This window comes from Sciurus vulgaris, assembly GCF_902686455.1.
Source record: "Sciurus vulgaris genome assembly, chromosome: 16".
In the NCBI taxonomy this organism is placed as follows: domain Eukaryota; kingdom Metazoa; phylum Chordata; class Mammalia; order Rodentia; family Sciuridae; genus Sciurus; species Sciurus vulgaris.
This window is the reverse complement of record NC_136477.1, coordinates 5,637,524-5,661,785: the sequence shown is the minus strand read 5'-3', so window position 1 is coordinate 5,661,785 and position 24,262 is coordinate 5,637,524. Positions and strand designations below refer to the sequence as shown.

At 52.5% G+C, this 24,262-nt stretch overlaps 2 protein-coding genes and 1 pseudogene across 4 annotated transcripts in view; all 3 read left to right on the top strand.

Moving 5' to 3' along the window:
* CD209 (CD209 molecule) overlaps window positions 1-2,855 on the top strand; it is a 34,606-nt gene extending 31,751 nt beyond the window's left edge. For both annotated transcript variants that reach the window (XM_079114928.1, XM_079114927.1), the window contains exons 5-6: window positions 1,176-1,285; window positions 2,081-2,855. In XM_079114928.1, the coding sequence (XP_078971054.1) occupies window positions 1,176-1,285; window positions 2,081-2,231 (261 nt within the window). In that variant the 3' untranslated portion in view covers window positions 2,232-2,855. The remainder of the gene's footprint in view (window positions 1-1,175; window positions 1,286-2,080) is intronic.
* A 502-nt stretch (window positions 2,856-3,357) lies between these two features.
* On the top strand, window positions 3,358-9,533 carry LOC306646493 (CD209 antigen-like protein C; annotated as a pseudogene). Its single transcript, XR_013766911.1, has 5 exons — window positions 3,358-3,370; window positions 7,260-7,360; window positions 7,641-7,767; window positions 8,136-8,287; window positions 8,949-9,533. The product of XR_013766911.1 is annotated as a CD209 antigen-like protein C (transcript).
* A 10,822-nt stretch (window positions 9,534-20,355) lies between these two features.
* Window positions 20,356-24,262, top strand: CLEC4G (C-type lectin domain family 4 member G). Its single transcript, XM_079115114.1, has 9 exons — window positions 20,356-20,467; window positions 20,744-20,854; window positions 21,164-21,217; window positions 21,395-21,457; window positions 21,606-21,710; window positions 21,959-22,048; window positions 22,230-22,378; window positions 22,497-22,612; window positions 22,925-24,262. Exons 1-9 carry the CDS (start codon window positions 20,413-20,415, stop codon window positions 23,061-23,063), a joined length of 882 nt encoding a protein of 293 aa, XP_078971240.1. The 5' UTR covers window positions 20,356-20,412; the 3' UTR covers window positions 23,064-24,262.

Genomic DNA, 24,262 nt, shown 5'->3' with positions numbered 1-24,262 from the left:
GGAAACTTTCTTAGCAGTCATGTTTGCCGATTTCCCTGGTGTAAATATTTCCATCACGGCTGATTTCAAGCTTCCAACGAGCCAATGTTCATGCGATGGGCATGCTCAGCAGTCGTGAAAGGTACAATCTGCCCCAGCACATTATGCCCAGGCAGAGTAGTCAAATGGACAAGCTCAGAACACACAAACCACATATGCTGAGGCAGATGAGCACACTCAGTGTGCAAGTCAGGATGCATCTGCCCGTGGTGTGCAGATGTGGGAGAGACTCAGACTTCCTGAGCACACAGAGGAGCTTGTGACCTAGTGTGCTTGTTGCAGAGCCAGGCCACCCATGCAGCCAAAGTGACCAGATATATCCTCTTACCAGTTCTTGTGATCACATGGAAAGGTTTGAAATGTGTCACACACAGTAACAGGCAAGAGTTTACTAGAAGGGACAGGGAAAGGGAAAAGGGACACTCTCAGGGAAGAGAATGGTTCCTCTCTGAGAGGACCTCTTGTTTTACTGGGGGTCCCAGGGACGTTTCCAGAGTCCCACCTGGGTCCACCCCTTGACTATTGACAGCAGGGTTCTATCAGACTTCCAAGCTCCCACTGCACATGGTCTCTCCCCATAAAAGGGAGAGTTTACTATTATCATCATAATAGTAATGACATGCTAAATTCCCAGGCAGCTCTGGGTCACTTTGGTCCACACTGACCTGTTCTAATTGGATCTTGCTCTTACAGATTTTGTGTTAGGGGGCTTTGCTTCTAACTACACTATCTCCCTGAGTTCTGGACTCTAGTCTATGAAAAGGTCACAGGAGTCCCCTTTCAGGGTAACCTATGTTCTCATCAGCAGGAAAGAACATGGGGCCTGCATTTCTCCTGCAGATAACAGGTTGTTTGCTGAGGAATGTAACATAGCCTATTGACTTAAGCCAGGCAGGGCTGCAGGTAAACAGTTTTTTCAAATAAAGCAAATGAGCAAATGGGGATCAGCACAGTAGACCAGATGACAAAATTATCCCCTTAACCTCATGTTCCCAAGGCTCATGTTTGTTTGTTACCCATTGCTAGAAGTCTGAAGGTCAGACTGCAAGCAGGACTTCCTGCTACGAGATTGGGGAGACACACTGCCTGGACTAAGGTGGCTGAACTCCCTTCTGACTCCTCCTCACCCCCTCCAGAGCTTCCTGCAGCAGACTTCTAAGACCAAAGGCTATACCTGGATGGGACTCTCAGACCTGAAACACGAAGGCACCTGGCACTGGTTGGATGGCTCACCTCTGTCACTCAGGTAGGTCCTGGGGGCGGGGAGCTCCCCCTGGGGCGGGTTCTGAAACTGGCTGAGCTACACTTGAGTTTCCCCTCCACTTCCTGGCCCCCAGGCTCAAAAGTCTGCGACTTTTACTGCATAGAGGAGGGTGGCCTTCACCTGCACATGCAGGAAGGGTGTGGCAGGCACGTGAAATTTCACCAGCTGAGCTGCAGAAGAGCTCCCAGCTGGCGGGCAATTTAAAAGGTTGCATCTTAATAGAAAAGCTGAGGCGGGACTCAGGCAAAAGCACAGGAGACAATTTCCATGGAAAAGATAGCTTGCTGGACTCCCAGGTCCCAAGAGAGGGAGTGTCCATCACACATGGGGACACTTGGGAGGATGCAGGGCCGGTCGGGAGGCAGAGGATGCAGAATGAGAGCAAGCGCCTTTCTTGCTTCCCGGGAAGGAGGAGGAGCGGCAGGGAAGCAGGCTGGGGAGTGGCTGGCTTGGGTGGTTCAGGGGGCTCTGGGCTGTGGGCACTGTCCCTAGATGCCTGCTACGTGGCCCGGGGAGGCGTAGAGTGGCCCAGGGTGCCGGCGCCTGCTAAGCGAGGACGCTGGGCTGTGTGTCTGGGCTGGCTGGTTTGTGTCCGAAGGTCCCACCCTGAGCAGGGGACTCCTCCGAAGCCTGGGGGGTGACAAGGGGCAGGACACGCACCGGGCATCCTGAGCTAGGGTCGTGTGCAGGGCCGACAAGAGAGCGCGCCCTTTCCAGCAGCCCGACGCCGCTCACAGAGGGCGCTGGGCAGAGGCTCAGCAGGTCGTGGCTTTGCAGATTCATGAAGTACTGGAACCCAGGGGAACCCAACAGTTCCGGGGAGGAGGACTGTGCAGAATTTAGAGGCGACGGCTGGAATGACTCTAAGTGTAACTATCATAAATTCTGGGTGTGCAAAAGACCTGCAGCGTCCTGCTCTGACAAGTGAGGCGGCTCCTCAGCCCCTGCAGCCCCAGCCTCCCTGCCAGTGGCAGAACTTTACCCAGGTGTACGCCGGGTGCATCTCCTCGTCTCTGGGCACTGAGATCGATCTTCAAAATAGCTCTCGGGCTCTTCTCTGTCATTTCCCTGCTGCTGGGCCATTTCTGTCCTTCCTGGATCCCCTGGCTTCCCTGGCTTTGAGGCTGTGTTGTGTCCAGTCTCTGCAGTTTAATACAGCGGGCCTGGCTCAGGGGCTCAGGTGTAGCTCTCCAGGCAGCTTCCTATCCCCCGAATGCATGTCCACCTTCCCAAATAAACCTCTGTCTATGCCTTGTCTGGCTTGTGCAGAAATTTTCCTTTCTGTCATGTATGCCAAGAATCTGGTCCTGAGTCAAGTCCCCCTGTCACCTGGACTCCTAGGACCCTTTGGAGACACTTCTGCTCCCCTGACACTCCCACCTGCTCCTGTTCAACTGACTGGGGAACTAATGGTGGACCCTGAGATGTGCCTCCAAGTCCCCTTTTCAAGGAAGGACATGTAGCCCCCTGTGGAGAGTCCTCTTGGAGGTGGCTGTCCCCTGTCAGCCCCTCCCCACCTAGAGAAGCGCCTTCTCCAAAGTTGGGCTCCTTCCTGGTGCGGCTCACACATGGGAAGGAGGGGGAAAATCTGGCCTTGCTGGGAAAGCCCGCTCAGGCTCCAGAGCTCTCCAGAGGGTCTGTCCCAGTGGACATCTCTGCTGGACCTGTCCTTCTGCCCATTTCTTCTCCCCCTGGCAGCATAATAAATATATCATTGTCTGGATCCCTGAATGATGGGGGTGTCTTTTGTTTTTCACCACAAGCCCCTTTCTCTGCTCCTGAAGATACACTGACCAGGTGACTTAGGGCGGGGTCCCTAGATAGCCCCCCTGTACGGGACTGGTCACAAGGACCCTCTGCTTGGTGGAAGGATTGACACTTTCTCCAGGTTGACTGAGCTGTAGAAACCTCCTGAACAAGGAGATTGGATAGGTTCCAAAGCTGGTGGACACCCAGAGGCCCGGAGAGGACAAGGAAGCATCACAGAAGATTCTGGATTTTCCTTCTTAGGTGCAGCCATTTTGTTTGGCTGGTTTTGAGTTGTATCCTTTACGATGGACCATTACTGTAAGCAAAGTGTGCTTCGGAGAGTCATGGAGTCAATTTCCTGGGTCCAACCTGAGGAGGCCGTGGTGGGGACCCCCATGGGGGTCAGTCCAGCAGAAGCCCCAGAGCCGAGGCACCCTTGTGCTCCTCACCCCTGAAGGAGGGTCCGCCCGGTGGGACTGAGTCCTTCCCTGCTGATTGCCTTCAGGGCTGGCGGACTGCCTGGCGGGAAAGCAATCTGGGGCCCCCAAGCCGGCCTCCATGGACAACCCACCGCTCTGCTCCATCACCCAGCCAGCCTTCGGGAGCTGGGTTTCTTGGCTTTCTCCGTTGCTTTCCTGTTCTCTTTCATTGCTTTTGCTCTTACTCTTCTCGCTTCCTTCCTGGTGCTCCTTTTGGGTTGACCAGACTCTCAGTTTCTAGAGACTAAAGATGTGATTTTTGTCCTCTATCAGAAGGCAGGATCACAACCAGCTAGTGGGTCTCGGTTGGCTTGGTGATCAATTCTGGACTAGGGTGGGTAACGTTTCACAGCATGACGTGGGCCAGATGTGCAACCCAGGACACAGGAGTGGGTTGCATAAGGAGAGGAAGGCTGCAGAAGCAGAATCAAATCTGGAAGGAGGTTGGCCATTTCCAAGTCCCTCTCCTCATGTGGCAGGGGCCAGAACGAGAGAGGAGTGACTGGTTGATATAACGTGTTTACTTTAGGTTTCCTTTGGGTGCAAGGATTAAGGCAGACAGAGCTTCATTTTCATTGCTACTGCAGCCTGTTTGAAAATTTGGCAGCGATCCCTCCAACTTCTCAGAAAGAAAGAACGGCCGTTTGGTTCCAGTGTGGCGATGAGGAACTTTAGCCTGTGTGACTGTTGTGGCTTTCCTTCATTTGTTAGGGCCTAGAGCAGGAGCTTCGTCCACGCTAATAACAGGCTGTGACTTTCACGCCTTAGCTCTTGGGTACGGTCAGGATTTAGTAACATCCATTTCCCTCTGGACATGGCTTTAGCTGCATCCCGCACATTTGATATAGTTCTTTTCATTTTCGCTCAGTTCTAAATATTTTTTTTGGCCTTTGAGAAATATTCTTTGTGGTGGACGATTCAGAAGTGCCTTGTTTAACATACACCTGTTAGAGAATGTCTCCTCGTGTCTCCGTTGCTTATTTCCAGTTAGGTTCCATTACAAGCCGAAAACACCCTCCACGAGGTTCTGAGCTCTTAAACGTGTGACTTGCTTTATATCCTGGAAATGGTCTGCCTTGGCGAAACGCTCCCTGGGATGCTTGGCTCTTGGGAAAACTGTATTCTGAGGGTTCTGTAGCTGAGGGGTGTGTGTGTGTGTGTGTGTGATCCTTTTGGTTGCATGTGGTCCTAGACACACAACATGCCTGTACGGGGGCATTACTCCTACTTCCTAAAAGTCTTGGTCACCACTGAAATCGACATCTCTGTCATGCACCAAAGTGTCCCCGTGGTGTAGGACCTGATATCAAGGCTACATCCTACGTGCTCCCTTAACCCCCGAGCCAACCAGGAGGGTCCCCGCACACTGCTCCTGCCCTCAAGCTTCCTGGGTGAAAATCCTCCGTGCTCCGAGGACCAGGCTGGGTTTCTGCTCCTCCCTGGCTGGTGTGCGTCAGTTCACCATAGCCTCTAAACTCTACCTTATTAAGGTCACTGAGGAACAGACTTCTTCAATTTCACGCGTTTGGCGAGAGGCCGTCTGTGATCATGAGGTGTGTATGCCGCGGACCCCACTCAGCTGGGCCATCTGGCTTCCCTCCTCTGTGACAAGCCTCCCTGAGGCCCGGTCCCCAGCCCGAGGGCGGCGAGAAGGCGCTCACTGGGAGGCGTCCCTCCAAAAGCGTCTTCGTCCCCATCTAGCCGGAAAAGACATTGGACCGGATGCGGCCTTCCAAACGGTCAAGGCTGCCAAAAATGAACGCCAGGAAAAACTGTGCCCGCCAAGCAGAGCCTAAATGAAATAATGAAAGGTGGTGTCCTGGTGGGACTTGGGAGCAGGAAAAGACGGCGACACCCAGAAAAATGTGTGCAGGTTTGTGTGTGTGTGTCATAGACAAGAAATCATCAACGCTGGTGCGTTTCCTGCTCCTGGGGCTTCTCACCACAGAGAAGGTCAACCCGCGGGGCGACGGGTGAGAGGAACATGAGACGTCTCTGTGCTGTCTTTGCAAAATCACCCTGAGTCTAAATCCAGCCCCAAATAAAATGTTGATATCATAATAAAAAGCAAAAAGGCAAAAATGCCTCTATTTCATGATAATGCTTGCATGTATTTTCAGTTTTTTGAGCCAAAACAGAAAACACCTACAATACACTACACAAGACTTTAATACGTACCTCAAGATAATTTTACTGCATCCACACGGTCTCCTCTCACATCAAAGCAGACAACATTTCCAACACATTCAGGACTCCATTTTTTCCCCCTCTTAGTCAATCCCCACCTGTCCCTTACAGCTAACCCCCTTTTAGTGTCCCCTTTCAAGACCAGTTCTGCCTGTACTCAAAATGGAAAAACACTGAATGGAATTGTACTGTATGTGTTCTTTGTGTCTGAATGTCTCCTCTCTTCTGGGAGATTTATGCATCAGCAATTGGCTTTTTTCATTGGTGCATAGCATTCCACTCTATCAAAGATCAATATTTTTTATTCATTCACCTACTGGTAACCACTTGGGTTTTTCCAAATTCCCACTACTATGAATAAAACTGCTAGGAATGCTTTTGATTCCTCCTTGAAACTATGTGATTCCCTTTGGTTCACAATGTGCATTGTGAAGACAGACTCTGTGATTTCAATTTCCAGCTTTGCTACTTACCAGCTATGTGATCTTGGGCCAGATACATGCTTCAAGTGACCACTGAGAAAAGGTCAGGTATCTGTCACAGGCTGGAGAGATTTAACGAGTGAGTACACGAGGCAGTTAGAAAAGAGCCCAGTGTGAGCAGGCATTAAAACACAGAAGCAGTGCCAATTCAGACCAGGTCCCAGGTCAGCAGAAAGCTCGCTAAGCGAGGACATCTGCAAACCAAGGCAGCGAAGCCTGGGGCCGGAGGGAGTGTGTCTCAGGGAGGATGAGGTGTCTAGTTTGCACTGCCGTGGGTGGAGAAGGGATGGAATGTAGCTTTACAAGATACTGGTTTTGTGTCAAACATCCACGGCTTGACCACGAGAGGCCCAGCTCTTCTGCTGTGGAGGAACCGCTCCCTGAGATTCCTGGAACATGAGGCCACTGCCATGGTGTGTCACAAACTCCGTCCCCTTCCTCTACCCTCTTCCTGCACCCCTACCCAGTTCCCTGTTTCTCTTCCTGAAATAGGAAGTGGATTCAGGGAGTGAGTTGCATGGGTGGGAATAAAGGTCGTGGTCCCAGCAGTCCTGGGCACTGAAGGACAGCAGTGACCCTGAGTGGCTTCAAGGAAGCCAGGGCATAGCAACTAGGCCCCCTGGGTGAGGCTGGGCGGGGTCTCTGGAAGCCGGGAGGGAGTGTGATGGAGAGCCGGGGTCTGCGCCTGCCCAGGCCCTGCCCTTCAGAGAAGAGCTGATGGCCAGGGGCACCAGGTTCTCTGCAAAAGCCTCAGGATTTCGACCGACTTGAGCCAGGTGCACAGGCTGATGTCTGCTCCTGCATTCCAGCAGACAGAGGCTGATCCTCTGGAGTCCTGCGCCCAGGGAGGAGTAGGTTGCGGCCAGGTGCCCCCAAGCCAGGCCGAGACGGGGCACTGGGTGCTGAGACACCTCCCTGACCTCTCCCTAGGGTGTCTGGGCCAGGCTGAGACAGGGCCCTGGGTGCTGGGACACCTCCCTGTCCTCTCCCTAGGGTGTCTGGGCCAGGCTGAGACAGGGCCCTGGGTGCTGGGACACCTCCCTGTCCTTCTCTCCCTAGGGTGTCTGGGCCACACCCCCCAGGCACTGCAGCTGCTCTGCCTCGTGCTCTTAGCTGACACCCTGGTGGCCACCCATGTCCAAGATCAGGGCAGCCTGAGGGTGGGGATCCCTTATCTGGGCCCTAGACTGGGGCGGCCAGGTCTGGGGTGGACATGGGTTGAAGCTGGGCTGGGGTCCTAGGGCAACTTCCCTGGGGACCCCTGCCCCCTTCCATGCAGGGACAGGGACGGGGGAGGGTGTCCCGGCCCCACTCACCTTTGTGCTTCAGCCTTCTCTGCCGTTGCTTCCCGCCCCACCCCCCATCAATCAGGACTAAAGAAGACCTTGGCTCTCAGAAATGATGTCCCCAGGGGCCCAGTGCAGGCAATGCAAACAGTAGGTGTTCAACAATTGCAGCTTATGTTCTCTTGACACAGTCTCCAAGGTGCCTGGCTCCCAGGAACAGGAGCAGGAGCTGTCCAAGCAGAAGGTGTACCAGGAGCTGACACAGCTGAAGGCGGGAGTCGGTGAGTGGCCAGACACTGCCCCAGAGCCTGAGAGGGTCTCCGTGTGGCGACACGTTGCTTGAGTCACCAGCCCTCTCTGAGCCTCAGTTTCTTCATCTGTGAAATGGGAACACAGCCTAACAGTGGCAGTGGACTCAGTGCTCACAGGCCAGTCTCCTGAGCTCTGAAGCCCCTGCTTCTCCCAGGCTGGAGGAGATGGGACCAGGACTCCTGGGTGCTCCTGGGTGGGAGGGATCCAGGGAGTGGGGAGGGGCAGTCACCCGGGTGCAGGGTCACGTGAGGGCCCTGCACACGAGGGGTTGAAGGCTGGGCAGACATGGGAACATGGGTCCCCAGCGTGGGTCCATCCCGACCTTTTTCCCCAACAGACCACCTGTGCTGCCCCTGACCCTGGGACTGGACGTTCTTCCAAGGAAACTGTTACTTCTTCTCCAAGTCCCTGAGGAACTGGTATGACTCTGTCACCGCCTGCCAGGAGGAGGGGGCCCAACTAGTCGTCATTGAAAGTGCCAAGGAGCAGGTGTGTGGAGGGACCATTCAGGTCTGGGGGCAGGCATCTGGCCTCTGGCCACCCTGTTGGTCAGAGAGGATTCTCTGGACCAGGGGCTGCTTCCTCCACAGGAAAGGGAGGAGAAGGGCATGGATGGGGGTCCCAGCAGCTCACAAGGACGCACAAGTTCTGAGCCAAGGTGAAGGCTTTGAGAAGAACCAAGGATGTGAGTGCCCCCAGTGGAGCGATGGCCAGGGTGATGACCTGCTCTCTGGCGGAAGTGAGGTCCTGTGCGTCACACCTGCCAATTTCCCGCATGTAAATGTCCCATCATGACAGATTTCAAGCTACCAATGGGCCATCACTCAATGCAGAGTTGAAAAGAGGTGATGTGCGTGACCAGCCATCATGAGCAGGGACAGGCTGACAGGTTGACAGCAGTAGCAGGTGGGGGTGAGGTGAGCCGGCCGTGCACATTCCGGGAGCAGTCAAAACACATCCGCCCGTAGCGCACAGATGTGGGAGGACCCAGATCTCCTGTGTGAAGGGGCTCATGGCTTCACAGGCTAGAAGGCTGGAGGCCAGACTGCAAGCAGAACTTCCTACCAAGAGACTGGGGAGACGCTCGCTGGGAAACGAGTGCCAGAGCTCCCTCGGACTCCTCCTCTCCTCCCCTCGTGCTCCCCTCCAGAGCCTCCTGCAGCAGACTTCCCACATTAAAGGCTCCCCCTGGATGGGGCTCTCAGACCTGAATAAGGAAGGCGCCTGGCACTGGGTGGAAGTCTCTCCTCTGTCGCTCAAGTGGGTCCTGGGTGAAGGGCACTGCCTAGCCAGCAGGGTGATGTCCTGGAGCTCTGGCTTGAGCGACACCTGGGGTTCCCACTCTCTGGCTCCTGGGCCTAAAAGGTGGGGACACTCACTCGGTGGAGGAAGCAGGTCTTCACCCTCCTGTGCAGACTGATGGCCACTGGGTGGAATTCCAGCCCCAAAGCTGCAGGAGGAGCTGGATGGGTGATTAAAAATGGAGAGTGTTACTAGGAAATCTGAGGGACAGCAAGACCAGTGGCACAGGAGACAATTCCATTGAAAGGACAGCTCGACAGTCACAGATCTCAAAAGAAGGAGCCAACTTCAGTCCATGGAGCCACCTGGGGGAGGGCAGGAGCAGGCAGGACTCAGGGGCGCTGCAGGCAACAGCCTTTACTGTGGGGTACCCGGAAGGACTAAGTCAGGCAGAGTAAGCTGGCTTAAGAGTGGCTAGCTTGGGTCATGTCAATGGGCTTGGGCTGTGAGTGCTGTCCCTAGATGCCCGCTATGTGGCCCTGGGGAGGTGTAGAGTGGCCCAGGGTGCCAGAGCCCACCAGGCGAGGGGGCGGGGGTGTGGAGTCTAGGCTGGTTGGTGTGTGTGAAAGTCACATCCTCGTCAGGAGGACTCCTCTCATGGGGGACGAGGAGGGACAGTGTCCAAGGTGGAGTGACTCAGGCATGCCACTGGGTGTGCAGAGCACGGCTTATCTGCCACAGGCATGCAGGGCAGATGCTAGAGCATTTCACATCCTGGAGCAGAAATGGCTCGTGGAGAGGGGCTGGGTGCAGGCTCAGCACATGGATGGCTTGGCAGCTTCACAAAACACTGGATCCCAGGGCAACCCAACAACTGCGGAGGCAGGACTGTGCAGAAGTCAGAGGCAGCGGCTGGAAGGACTCCAAACATGATTACGAGAAATTCTGGGTGTGCAAAGGATCGGCTGCTTCCTGCTCCCATGAGTGACAGCTAGTTCTTCCATGTGGCCCCTGCCTCCTGAACATCCCTGCCGGGTCTCAGAACTGTATGCCAGGTCTTTTGCCCTGCCTGTGGGCATTGAGGTTTTAATAAGAGCTCTGGGCTCTTCTCTGTGGAACTCCTCAGTCCCTGTAGGGCTGGGCCCACATGGGGTGACATGGGTCCTTCCTCCTGTGCCTCCAGATGCCCCCTGGCTTTTGAGGCTATGGTTGTCTCACCTTTGCAGTTTAATACAGTGCCCAGGTGTGGGGCACATTCACACAGGTGTGGGCCAGGTGCGTTCCATTAGTCTGCTCCGTCTTCCTTGCTGAGACCAGAGGGTTTGCACGGCCATGTATAGCTGCCGCCATGTCCCCTGGACCTCTCCCATCCCTGCATGCCTTCCTTCCATCTGCCCAACGTCCATGACCCTCCCCTGCACCCACTTGCTTCAGGTCTCATCCTGGTTGCTGCAGCTCTTCCTGGAGGCTGGAAGCTCGGCGGAACTCATTCCCCCAGCCAGTCAAGGACTGTCAGGCGGCAGCACATGAATACCCAGCCCCTGCCTCCCTTGGTGATGGCCTGGTGGACCCTGAGGTATGCTTCCCGGCTGTCTTCAAGGAGGGACTTGTTGGCCCAGTGCTGGGAGTTGCTGTCAGCCCCTTCCCGTCTGGACTCTACCACAGGGAGCTGCTTCTTCAAGGTCAGGTTGCTTCCTGGTGCAGCTCAGATGGTGCAGACTGATTGAAGGTCTGTGCACGTGGGTCCACGTGGGGCACCTCTGAAGGACCGTTCAGGTTGCAGAGCTCCGCGTGGGGCCCTCTGTGGCTGCCGTCAGATGGCCTCTGATGGACTGTCCCTCTTTCTACTCCCATAATAAAAATATCTACTTGGTCTTTGCCTGAATTCCTGAGTGACAGGAGTAGCATTTTTACTCATAGCGAGCCCCTGTGCCTACATTATTCACACTAACGCGGTGATCGTCGGTGGGACTTGGACACCTCAGCATGGGAGTGGTCACCAGAAAAACCTGAGGACGTCAGAGGGTTGGAACTTCCAGCCCCACCCACCAATCCCCACGGTGTAGGGGCTGGAGGCTGAGCTGCATGGAAAGTCTGGTCAAGGCGAGGCTCGGTGAGCCCCGGGCTAGTGAGCACGTGGTGGAGCCGAGGTGCGCACTAGGAGAGAGCGCTGGAGCCCCGCCCCCACTCTGCACCCCCTCTTTCCCTTGTCCTGGACATCTCTTCCATCTGGCTGAGTCGTATCCTTTCTAATGACCCAGTGAACACAAGCGTGTATTTTTCTGAGGTTCTGTGAGCCATCTGGAGAGTTGCCATCCCTGGGAGTGGGTTCTGGGAACCCCTAACTCCTGGCTGTCCTGGCTGAAGCAGGGCTGCCCTTGGCACCTGCAGCAGGCATCTGAGGTTGGGCTGATCTTGTGGAACTGAGACTCTCACTTGTGTAATCCAGTGCCAGGCAGCTATTGTGAGAAGTGGAAAACTGCTTCGTGTAAAAATAATTCCGTAGACTTCCCCTTCCTCCTACTGGGACTGACCACAAGGATGCTCCTTCATAAACAACTCGACCGCTGAATTCCAGCTCACTTAAATTGACCTCCCACGGCGGGGATGACTCAGAGACACGCTCTGTACACCCCAGAGGTGCTCATGGAGCCAAGTCCTGGTTGCCTGCATCAGGCATGCGCCTGTCAATATTCCCTGACTGGCTCCCCTCCTTCCTTCCCCTACCTGTCCCTCTCCTCTTCCCCCCTCCTCTACGGATATCTCTTGGAATCACCTCCCAGCCAAACCACAGGTATCCAAATACTTGTCTCAGACTCCACTTCTGGGGAAACCTGAACCGAGTTTACAGCATGTCTTGATATTGGCCAGATGTGCTTCTCTCTATTAAAACATTTTTTTCTTTTCTCGTGCAATTTCTCTTTTAGATGATGGATCTTTAAGTGACTATAACTTTTTAAGTTTTAATTAACCTTTGGAGTCAGCCATTTGTGCCCACGGAACCAAAACACTTCCATCTCTCCAGTGAAAATGAAATGCCCTCCCTCCCCATTTTCTGACCTCAAAAGGTCTTCTCCCTATTCTTCATGATATTCCAAATAATCCACTTGCCATGTTGGCTTCATATTCTATCTGCCATATTTCTATAGAATTTTGAAAATCTCGTGTGACTAAATGGAGCACAGGGAATTTGGGGGACACTGAACCTTCTCTGTGATACAGAACTGGTGGAGACATCGCTGCCTGTCTATCCAAACCTACAGAACATACAGCACAAGGGAGCGCAAACTCACACTGTGGGCTTGGGGTGACAAGGACATGTGTATGTAGCCCCATCAGCTGCAACAAGTCCACCCCTGTGGGGGCTCTGACCATGGAGGAGGCTGTGCTTTTGTGGGGACGGGGAGTGTATGGGAAATCCCCCCCTACCTTCCGCTGAATTTTGCTGTAAAACTAAACTTTTGCTGTGAATCTAAATACTAAAGTCCGTTTTTGAAAATCTGTTCTTTCTCATAGAATGATCTCAATTAATAAATGAAATAAAGAATAAAGGTAATAGGGAATGACCATTAGGACGCCTCATCCATAATCGCTGTAGGAAGATCCCAAGACAGTTGTTCTCATTGATGAGGTAGAATGTGACTAGAAACAGCACATTTGCACACCCTCAGTGACTTCCTTCCCCCAGTGCTTATTAATAACCACTGTGGTTTCAATACATGTTCACACATCTACTCCTTCTTAGAAGTCAGTTCTCCCCCTGAGGGCAACTGGACATGGTAACTCACTCCCAAGGGCGAGAGCAGCACTGAATGGCTTTTAGAGACATTTTCCCTAATTTTTGCTCCAAATAAAATATTAAAGAATAAGGTTTTGTTGGAGAAGACTGAGTTTTGGGGGTCCCCAAGGCACCGTGATATCTGATATATAGATATAGGGATAGGTATGGATAGCTATCTATATGTATCCTTCTATATATATCCTCTAAAGAACCAGCTTTTCTCCTTTGGGGACATCAGTACCTCTGAAGATGCATTGTACAGTATGGAATAGGAAATAGAGACTCTGTTATGGAGAAACCCGGCATTTACCACCTTAACTAAGATCACAAGTGATAAGTCACGATCATGAGGACATCATGTATCTCCCCTACTGGACCCACTGATATTATGTGAAAGGAGAGCATGATCCATCTGTGGTACTTTCCCCCCTAAACCTATAACCCCAGTCTAATCATGAAAGCTCAAATCAAGGACCATTCAATACAATGCCTGGTTGATACTTTTCAAAACTGTCAACTTCATGAAAGACAGGAGACAGTCCATTTTCTGTTCCTATAATAAAATACCAGAGGCTGGAATTTTATGAAGAAAGGCAGTCTGTTTAGCTCACAGTCTGAGGGGCTGAAAGTTCAAGGCCACGCAGCCCCATCAGTTCAACTTCTGGTCCAGGCCCTCTTGGCTGTGACTCAACATGGCAGACAGCATGGTGGAGAAAGCAGGAAAGGAGGTTGCATGTGAGATAGGAAACCATGGAGGGCAGCAGGGCTAGGCTTGCTCCTTTTATAACAACCACTCCATGAGATTGGCATGAGTCCTTTCCCCGGACAATGTCCCTACAACCTAATCACCTTCTGCTAGGCCCCACCTCTTAGAAGTTCCACCACCTCTCATGCTACCACAGAAGGGAACCAGCTTCTCACACAGGAACCTTCAGGGGTCACACTCAAACCAAGCCTAAACCATAGAGGAAGGAACCTGCCACAACCTGGAGAGGACCAAGAGGACACGATGACTCTTAAGTGCTGAACCGTGCCCTCACCAAACGCCCATGTTGCGGGCACGGTGGCATACCCCTGTAATCCCAGCAACTCGGGAGGCTGAGGCAGCAGGATCATAAGTTCGAGACCAACCTGGGGAACTTAGCCAGACTGCCCCAAAATTAAAATAGGGCTGGGAATGTCGCTCAGTGGTAGAGTGTCCCTGGGTTTAACCCCGCACTGAGAAACAAACAAACAAACAAACAAAACATACGTTGAAGTCCTAACCCCTATGGTCAGAATGTGACCATACTTGGAAACGGGGTCTTTACTAAGGCATTAGAGTTGGTCACGATTCAACATGATGAAGGAGATACATGGCCCCAGGAGGATGGCCCTGTGAGGATACAGGGAGAAGGGGGCATCTACAAGCCAAGGAGAGAAACAAGCAAGCAACGCTTCCCTCACCACACCCAGAAGGAACCACCCCTGCTGTGCTAGCCTGCTTCCTGTTGCTGTAACAAACAACCGGGAGAAATCCACTTCCAAAGAGGAAAGGTTTGTTTGGGCTCACAGTTTGGGAGGTTTCAGTCGGTGATTCGTTGCCCGCCCCCTCACCTTAGGGCCTGTGGTGAGGCAGCACATCCTGGTGGCAGGTGGCAGCCCATGGCAAGACTGCTCACCTCACAGCAGGGACACGGAAAAGAAAGGAAGGAGTGAGGTCCCACATCCCTTTCAAGAACATCCACGTAATGACCTGAAGACCTCTCTCTGGGTCCCACCTCTTGAAGTTTCCACCACCTCCAGGAGCACCAAGCTGGAGACCAAGCCTTTAACCCGTGGGGGACATTCTGGATCCAAATTATAGCATCTGCTCATGTAGGTCTCGGACTTTGGGCCCCCAGAACTGAGAGAATAAGCCACATTGTCTGGGGCACTTCGTCACAGCATCCCTGGCAAACTCACCCGCTGACCACATGCAGTGTGGCATGCTGGGAGATGACGTAGCAGAGGACGCCTGAGGGAAAACTGGGGAAATCCAACTGAGGTCTGCGGTTTAACCAACAGTCGTGTGCCAAGGTTAATCCCTTCATCCTGACAAATGTACAAGGGTGATACATGAGGCTGGCGTTAGAGCATGCAGAACTCTCCACTCTCTTTACAACTAATCCTTCTGCAAATCTATATCAAAATAAGCGGCTGGAAGAGGCTGGGGGTGCAGCTCGGTGGTAGAGCGCTTGCCTAGCACACAGAGGTGCGGGGTTTCACTCCCACCACACACACACACACACACACACACACACAGTTTGAAAAGACTCAAAAACACTGCTTGGAATTTCATTTATATAAGATGCCTAGAGAAAATCTAAAAATTCTGGGAATAGTTGGTGGTGATGGTTTCACAACCATGGGAACTGATTTATTTGTGTATTTCCTTCTTTTCTTTTTTGCAGTGCTGGGGGTGGAACCCCAGGTTCTTGTACATGCTAGGAGAATACTCCACCCCTGAGCTGCACCCGGACCCCATATTCTTGACATGATTTTTCTTCAGCGTTCCAGAGTTGTTTCTATTTAGTGAAGGGGATCTGGTTTCTCTTTCATTTGCAGATGCTAATTGCTAGAACATGAGAAAGTTGTCTTTTTTTTAATTAAAATCTTTTTTATTTTGACAGACTGCATTTTAGTTCATTGTACACAAATGGGGTACAACTTTTCATTTCTATGGTTGTACACAATGTAGATTCACACCATTCATGTAATCATACATATACATAGGGTAATACTGTCTGTTTCATTCTATCTAAGAAAGTTGTCTTTTTAAAGGTTAATCTTGCCACAACCTTTAATTAGTCTGGAGGTTAAATCCTTAGAACTTTCTAGATAAATCATCGCAGCTTTGAAGTACTGTCGACTTTGCTTCTTGCTTTCCAATGTTTCTTTTCTGACTGCATTGGCAGAAAGCAAGAGAAGCATCTTTATTTTCTTCTTGATATTACCAAATGAGGTTCTCATTTAGAGTCACACAGTGCTCAATAACAGGGCTATGTTCAGAGAAAAGCATCTTCAGGTTTATTTTGTCACCGTACAAACACGAGAAAGTTACTTGCACAAACTAAGATGTCTGGGATGTCACCAAGTGATACAGTCTTCTGCAACTGTGGTCTCCTGTGTGGCTCGTCGTGGATGGTAATGTGGTTACCCGGTGTGTGACAGCGTGGCGATGTTCTGCAGGTGCAAAATGCCCCTTATCACATCAAGATCAGTCTGCTCGGGCCACCCTGTCAAAGCCGGCACACTGTGGCTTAACACAACAGCAGTGTGTCGTCTAAGAGTTCTGGACACAGAAGTCTGTAACTGAGGTGTCTGCAGGACCGAGTTTCCTCAGAAACATGGAGGGGAACTTTCTTGCCTCTTTCCAGCTTCTGATGGCAGATGGCAAGCCCTGGCTTCCCCCTCCTGTCCCAACACATTGTCTTACCTGTCTCTCTTCTCTTTGTTGAAGGACGTGGGCTTCTTGGATCAGAGCTTGCCGTAACCTCACCTAACTTAATTACATCTGCGAAGACCCCATTTCCAAGTAAGGTCCCATTCACAGGTACCCTGGATTAGGGCTTTAACTTATCTTTTCTGGGGGACACAAACCAACCCCCAACACAGTGGGCATCTTTATTTTGTTCTTGCTTTTACTGAAGATGGTTCTCATATGTTATCAGTAAGTAAAACATTTCTGTAGGTCCCTAGAAATGGCTTCTTATCAAACTAAGGAAATTTTCTCCTGTGTTTGCTTAGCATTTCATTTTCTTGTGTTTATCTTCTTTTTAATGAAAAATGAACCTTGAATCGATATATCTCATAATGTGGAAGAGACAAAAACAAAATCCGGAAGGATACAGAGCACGTGGGAACATGTTTACTTAGCTTCCAAATGGGCAAAGCAATCCAACACACCGTCCAAGGGCGCACACACAGTTAAAGTGTTCTTTAATGTGATAAACACCAAGTTTGGGAGGGAAGTTGCCTTAGGGAAGGAAATGGGGACAAGACCAGAGAGGTACTGGGAGTCCCAGAAGACTCACCCTCTCTTTGTTATATTTACTTTTAAAAGGATCTGAAATGCACGACAATGTCATGCGGAGTGGAAGGCAGGCAGGTTGTTTTCTGCAGAGCTCTTTGCATGCTTATTAATAATCAAAGTCCATATTAAGAGCCATGAGTAGGGCTGGGGTTGTGGCTCAGTGGCAGAGCACTTGCCTGGCACGTGTGAAGTACTGGGTTCCATCCTCAGCATCCATGAAAAAAAATAAAGAAATAAAATTTTCAAAAAAAAAGCAATAACTAAAGCCTAAAGTGCCCTTTGCATCGAGCTGGGCTCCTGGCTCACAATGAGCCTCCTGTCTCTGAAGGGAATAGAAACCGAGTGGTCCTGGCTTAGGCTGAATCCCGTGGCCTTCACCTTCTTCCTCCTCTACTCCAAACCCTTTGTCTTTGCTACTTGGTTCTTTGTCAGACCCAACATCAGCTGCTCCCCAAACTCAAAATCCTGCCCCGAGACTCGTCTTGGCTTCCCCAAGAGTCCTGTTCCTTCGCTCTCCCAATCTGTGCAGTGCTGATGTCACACTGGGAACCTTCCCCGCCCCACCTTCTCCAGAATGGCCGACTCCTCCAGGGGTCAGCTCCTCCCAGAGGATCCTTCGGGCACATTCACGTGTGGCCAGCGGTCTCATGATTCCCTGTGCTTCCTATGTTGGTCCCATTGTCTTAAAATTCCCTGGTCACGGGTTTCCCACCCACCATGACACCCAGAGAAGGGTTTCCCTTCCCTATCTTGGGGCAGGAGCAGAGGTTACTGGTCTGTGGCTGGCCTCATTCCTGGACCTCCCTTCCCCTTTCACTGCCCCTGCGGCGAGTTCTGGGCATGGGGTGGGGGACTGGCAGCTTTGGGTTTTCTGGAGAAGCTGGATATCCCCACCCGGCTCCTCAAGGCAACCTCAGCTCTAGGTACAAACCAGAGACCCTTCCCGCCCTGCTCCCTTCTTCCCTGACCCTGTACCTGCCCTTGAAGGCACCATGCCAATGGGACCCCTTTCAGAAAACGTCTTCTGACCTCCCCCTCATGAATTAATTTGTTCTCCATAATGGCTGATGAAACAATTCCATCCGGATCCTTTCCCAAGAACACACTCTGGTGGTTGCCTTGGACAGAAATTGTGCAATCTTTTTTTTTTTTTTTTTTTTTTTTTTTTTAATTTCCTCTAAGCGCCACTCAGGGTGTGCCTTTCCAGAAAGTTCTGTCACACAGTCATGTCTTGCTGCTAAGTCAGCTGTCAGCACCTGTTGACAGGGTTCCTTTTCTGATGATAGAGGCAAAAGGAGTCTTACATCTCAGATCAAGAATACTTCTAGGAAGAGGAGCAGGGCCCGCTCATGTTCTTGGAAAATGGCTTTGCCAGGTCCTGCCGGGGCTAAGCATTGCCGACCTGTGCTGTTGAGCTCTGTGCCCTGGAGATGCCCTCTGACTGGAACGTGGACTGCAGCGTGCACAGACGTGGTTCGTACACACACACACCATCTACCCTTAGCCCAGTAGCAGAAAATCCAATGCTGTGTTTCTGGAAAATCCCACGTGGACTTGGTTCTACATGTCCTTCCCCAGATTCTGTTGAACACTTCCTGGCCCATCTCCAGGTGTCTAACCCTTGTCCCTGCAGTAATGAAACGGGGACCTGTGTTTACCCCGTCTGGACCCCAGTCTGAACATTGGTCCTGAGACCATGTGTTAGAACCGTGCTCCCTCCCCACCCTCTTTTGTCCTTTGTCATCTGCTTTAAAAAGACACCCTCCTATCTCTTCACTTCATCTGATCAGGAGTGCTTTTCTCATTCCTGTCTGGAAAGAAACAGGAAAATAAGCATCAAATTTAAAAATGGGGGGACACTGGAGATGGAACCAGGGTTTCGTGTGTGCTAGGCAAGCCCTCCACCACTGAACCATGCCTGAACCCCCAAATTAATTTTTTTAAATAAAGTGTGGATAATGTTAATTATTTCTACAGCCTGTTAAGAAGTTCAGGAAGTGAGGGTGCGGGCTGGGGTTGTGGCTCAGTGGTAGAGCACTTGCCTCACATGCATGAGGCACTGGTGTTCGATTCTCAGCACTACATAAAAAAATAAAGATATTATGTCCATTCACAGCTAAAAATATTTTCTGAAAAAAGAAGTGAGGGTGCATCTACATATCTCCAAGAGGGCTGGAATCTGGTAAATGCGTGGTTGACTTAGCCCCGTGAGTAAACAACTCCCCAGCCGGGGCTCCTGGTCACCACCCCAGCCTCCAAGCCCTTCGTCCTTCTTGACTTTTTGTTCTTTTATTTTTTGTAGCACTTGTGACTTTTTCGTCTGTGTTTTTAAGGTTCTCACTCTTGTCATGATGGTCAGTTGAAGCAGGATCATCCTTGGCTGTGGGACAGAGGCTGTCCTGTGCCTTGTAGGGTTTTGAGCAGCAACACATAAATGTCAATCACACACACACACACACACACACACACACACACACACACACACACCCCAAATTCTAACAACCAAAAATGTCTCCAGACATTGCCAGATATCCCTAGAGTCACAATTACCCTTGGTTAAGCTCACTCTTCCATAAAATGTGCTTTTAAAATGCCAACTATCTTGTTCAGTATAGGGTCTATCCCCTGACTAGCCCCTGCACGTGAGCACCAAGGATGTACCCAATTGCTCTCTGAGGTACCCAATGCTCAGAGCAATGCCTGATTCACAGTAGGTGTTCAATATTTGTTGGAAGAATGCATAAACATTTAGTGGGTATTTTTTTTTTTTTTTTTTTAGGGGATGGAGATGAAGTCTTACTAGGCTGCCTGTGCTGGTCCCAAGCTCCTGGTCTCCAGTGATGCTCCTGCCTCCGCCTCCCCGGTTGCTGGGTCTGTAGGTGTGCACCAATGCACCTGGCTCATATAGTGTTTTTCTCGTGCCGGAGATGGTGCTAGGTTTGACATACATGACCTCATTTCTTTATCAGTGTCATTTCTTTGAAGGAGGCCCTGTTATTGTCCCTCCTATTCAGAGGGCACACTGAGGCTCCCAGAAGCTATACTTATATACAATCCCATCCACTCAGTACTAGATCCAGTAGCTTAGCTGGCCACCCCCAACATTGTCTATTTGCTCCCTTCTGGTCAAGAGAGACTGAATTCAGGTCAGGCTCAAGCCCAGACTCTGAGAAGCACCTGCAGGGAAGGCCACCAAAGTGGCTTGGGATGTCACGTGGAGAGGCTTTCTCAGAATCTAGCAGGAGTCAGAATTTGTCTGGGATCAGCATGTCCAACTCAGGAGGAAGCCCAGCCCCAAAAGAGTTAGGGACCAAGTTGTGAAGAGAAGCCACAGCACCAGCCTGGGGGTGTGCTGCAGAGACCAGGCCCCCCACCACTGCCCAGCCCAGCAAGGAGCCAGCCCTGTGATTGGTCAGTGAATGGGCCCCTGTTACCAGGAATGGAGGCCAAGGAAATGGGAAGAAAGGCAGGAAGAGAAAGTGGGTGGGGCCGGGGGCTGAATTTATATCTCTGCCCTGCACTGGGTTCTGCTTGACCATGGACACTGCCGAATACAGCAAGTGGGACAGCCGGTCCGGGGAGGTCCTCGGAGGTAAGAGTAATGGAATCGCCTAGTTGGTTCCCTCGGGTTTATTCTTCTTAATAAACTGTCTGTCTGGGGATTGATGGGGAAAGGAAGGAGAGGAGGCAAGAAGACCCAGGTAATAGGTGCAGAGAAAACACCACAGCCATAGACCCAGATAGACCTGGATCCACATCCTAACTGCAGCTCAGAGGCTGTGCCATGGTAGGCAAGTTATTTAACCTCTCTGAACCTCAGTCCAGGGTTTAATGCTGGGGGCCCAGGAGTCCATCTGTGTTCTCCTAGGGCTCTGGGGTCGCTGGGAGCACTGCAAGCAACGATTTTTCTTCCTGACCCTGGTTTTCCTGGCAGCCACGGTCCTGTGGGCTCTCATTCTGAGCATTCTGTTGTCCAAGGGTGAGTGACCCCTTCCTGAGGAGAGGTTGCATTCCCCACCTCCAGGACATAAGCTTGCTTTCCATGTGCTCCTTCCATGATCCCAGTCCACTGTCTGGACCTGAGCATGAGCATCTGTGAACAGAACGTGTCCCTCTTGGGGTTGGGTGCATTCACCATGTCTGTCTCCCTTCCGCACGTGTGAACATCACGTGTGTTGTGTGCCTGACTGCTTCCTCTGTGGGTCGCAAGACGGGGTCCTTGCGCCCCTGGGGTGAGAGGGAGGTCCCTGTGCCCCCCCGCCGTGCCTGCAGGAGCTTCTCTCTGCAGCCTCCATGGAGCGGGGGGTGCTGCTCGGCCAACAGGACCTGCTGAAGACCAATGGTGCGTGCAGAACGGTGGCCCCCGGGGGCTGAGGGTGGGAGTGCCTGGGGCCCCGAGCCCGGGGAGTGGCTGGGTGAGGACACCACAGACCCGGAGGCTGGTCCCACGGTGGGGGAAGGGTGTTCCCCAGTCCCTTCTGGTGACCAAGTGCATGTGCGTGTGGGGGCATCGTTCCAGCCTCAGAACAGACTGTGGTGCTGGGCACCTTGAAGGCAGAAGTCGGAGCCTGCAACAGCTGCTGTAAGAAGGGGGCCTGGAGGTCGCTTGTGGGCTGGGGGCCCCAGAGCTGGTGGCCGGTGGATCAGGGCCGGTTGGTGGGTGCAGGCTGGCTGGGAGGGGACAGGCCGGCTGGCCTCAGTCTGGCCCACCCACGTCATGTCCTGCCTAGGCCTGGGGACCAAGACAAAACTGCAGACCACCCTCACTGAGCTTGGGGAGACACAGGCAAAATTGCTGCGGCAGGAGAGTGCTCTGAAGGAGCTGCAAGAGCGCGGTGAGGCCACCTCACCCTGACCCTGTGACCTTGACCCCGACCCTGATCTTGCCCACCTCCATGGACAGACCGAACCCTAATGGCTGGACTCTGACCTTGAGCACAAGCCCTCATCCCAGCCACACCTGGACTCTACCCTGTTCCTATAGTCATTGTCCATCCTGACATCAACTGTAACTTGGCCTTTACCTGGCCAGGACATACTGATCCTAACCTCAGCTGCAATCTCAACTCCCTCAACCCCGCAGTGACCCAGGGCCTAGCCGAAGCCGGCAGGGACCGAGAGGATGTCCGCACTGAACTATTCCGGGTGCTGGAGGGCATCAAGTTCCAGAACGGTGAGCAAGACTGGGGAGGGAAGACGAGTGGAACCTGCTGGGACCTTGGAGTCCACTATCCACCGGGCCCTGCCCTGACACCGGGTCTCTGTGGCTCTGCCCGTGGGGGACCCAATACCCACCCCCTTTCTCAGTGTGCTCCACCTCGGAACAGCCCACCCTCTGACCCGCCACCCTGCAGGTTCCTGCGAGTTGTGCCCCAAGTCGTGGTTGCCCTTTCAGGGCTCTTGTTACTATTTCTCGGAGCCACCAGGCACGTGGGAGAAGTCACAGCACCTCTGCGCAAAGCTCGGCGCGCACCTGGTGATCATTGGGAGCCTGGAGGAGCAGGTGCGCGACTGGGGCGCGCGACGGGGGCGTGTCGGGGGAGGAGGCTCAGCTGAGCGGGTGTGGCTCCGGCCCTGGGGCTCCGTGGGCTCGGTGGGCTCAGGTCCCCGCTCCTTTCTAGGGCTTCCTGAATCAGCATGCGCGTGGCCTCGGTTACTGGCTGGGCCTGAGGGCCGTGCGCCGCTTCGGCAGGGTTCAGAGCTACAAGTGGGTGGATGGAGTCTCCCTCAGCTTCAGGTGAGGGCCAGGCTCCTGGTGAGAAACAGGGAGAAGGACAAATCAGACCCTAGGGGAAGTACTTTTGGCCATCTCTCCGTGACTCCTTGGCTGGGCTAAATTCTTAGGGATGGGAAAGTCAGATCCTAAGGACTGGCTGAGGGTTAATTCTGGGCTTACGAAGTAGTAACCCCAGGTGCATGCTAAAGCTAGACACTCAGGGTGTCTAGGTTAGACCCGAGCAATAAACAGGCTGGACGCTGGGAGGGAAGGCTGCACCTCAGCTCCGTCCTCAGCCTGGACTTGCAGGGACACTCTACTGAATCTTGGCAGCTACTGGAACACGGGAGAGCCCAATGACTCGAACAAGCAAGAGGACTGTGTCATGATGCTGCAGTCGGGGCTGTGGAACGACGCACCCTGCAGCAGTGAGATGGACGGCTGCATCTGCGAGAAGAGGCGCAGCTGCTGACCCCGCCCAGTGCCCAGAGCCACGCCCGCCGCCGCGCCCGGGATCCCAGGTGCGACTTGCTGCTGGAACCGCGGCGTGCCGAAGGTTTCCTTTTCCCCATTCTCCCTACTGAGAAGCACTCCACCCAACTCAGCCCTGAGCAGTGCCCAGGCTCCAAGCCCCCTGCGCTCCCGCTTAACCTCTCCTCCGTCAGCTTCAAAAATCCCTGTTCCTGGTCCCCGTCTTCTGAGCCACCTCTCTTCCTAGTCAGGAAAGAGGGATGAAGCTGTCTGCCTTTTCCATCATCCCCCGTTTCTTGAGTAGCAGTCCCTGTCATCCCGCCGCAGACATCACCGCGGAGACAAGGCCCTGAGGCAGGGGGAGGGGTCTTCCCTTTTTAGATTATTGGTCCCTTTTGCCCAGGGCACCTAGCTCCTGTGACTATCAGGAAACATCCCAGAGAAAATGGGCTTTGGAGAAATGATGGGATTTCAGCAGGTGGAGCTAGGAAGGCCGTGGGGTGAGGAGGGGGGAGTTGCAGGCAGGCCCCAGCAGGGCCTGGCTGCCAATCCCCAGCATGGAGTGTGGAGGTGTGGGGTGCAAAGGCTTGGCTGGAACAGCTGGGGACTTCTGATCTGGATTCACCCTGCACTCCCCAAGTCTCCTGCTTTCACCGGGAGGACTTGGGGGCTCTCCGAGAATTTCCAGTGGAGATGGATCCAACTGAGGACAGTAACAGCCAGTCACTTTTAGTTCCGGGCAGAACTGAGTCCATAACTAAAGGCTGCTTTAGCTCCCAGAATGCCTGGCTGTGGCAGAATGAGGCAGATAGAAGAGGAACACCATCCAGATACAGACTCTGTCCACCATGCCTTCAAATCCCCTCCTAGTCAATTCCAAACCCAGCCCTGCTCCAGGACCTGCTGTCTATCACTATCAATTTGACTTGTCTTTTGTCAAATTCTATATATGTTGAATTACATAGAGCATAGCCTTTAGTTTCTGGATGCTTTCTCTCAGCGTAATGTTTTTGAGATTCACACATGCTAGTATGTGAATCAATGATTTTCTTCTTTTTATTGCTGAGTCATATTATGTTGTGTGGCTGGACCACAATTCACTTACCTGCTCACCTACCGATGGATGTTTGGGTTGCTTCCAATGTAAGGTACTATGAATTGAGCTGTGGTGAATATTCTTATACAATTCTTTGTATGGTG

Coding starts and splice junctions, on each gene's coding strand:
- CLEC4G (XM_079115114.1), top strand. CDS start 20,413: ATGGACACTGCCGAATACAGCAAGTGGGACAGCCGGTCCGGGGAGGTC. Junction 20,855..21,163: donor GAGCATTCTGTTGTCCAAGG/GTGAGTGACCCC, acceptor TTCTCTCTGCAG/CCTCCATGGAGCGGGGGGTG. Junction 21,711..21,958: donor GAAGGAGCTGCAAGAGCGCG/GTGAGGCCACCT, acceptor TCAACCCCGCAG/TGACCCAGGGCCTAGCCGAA.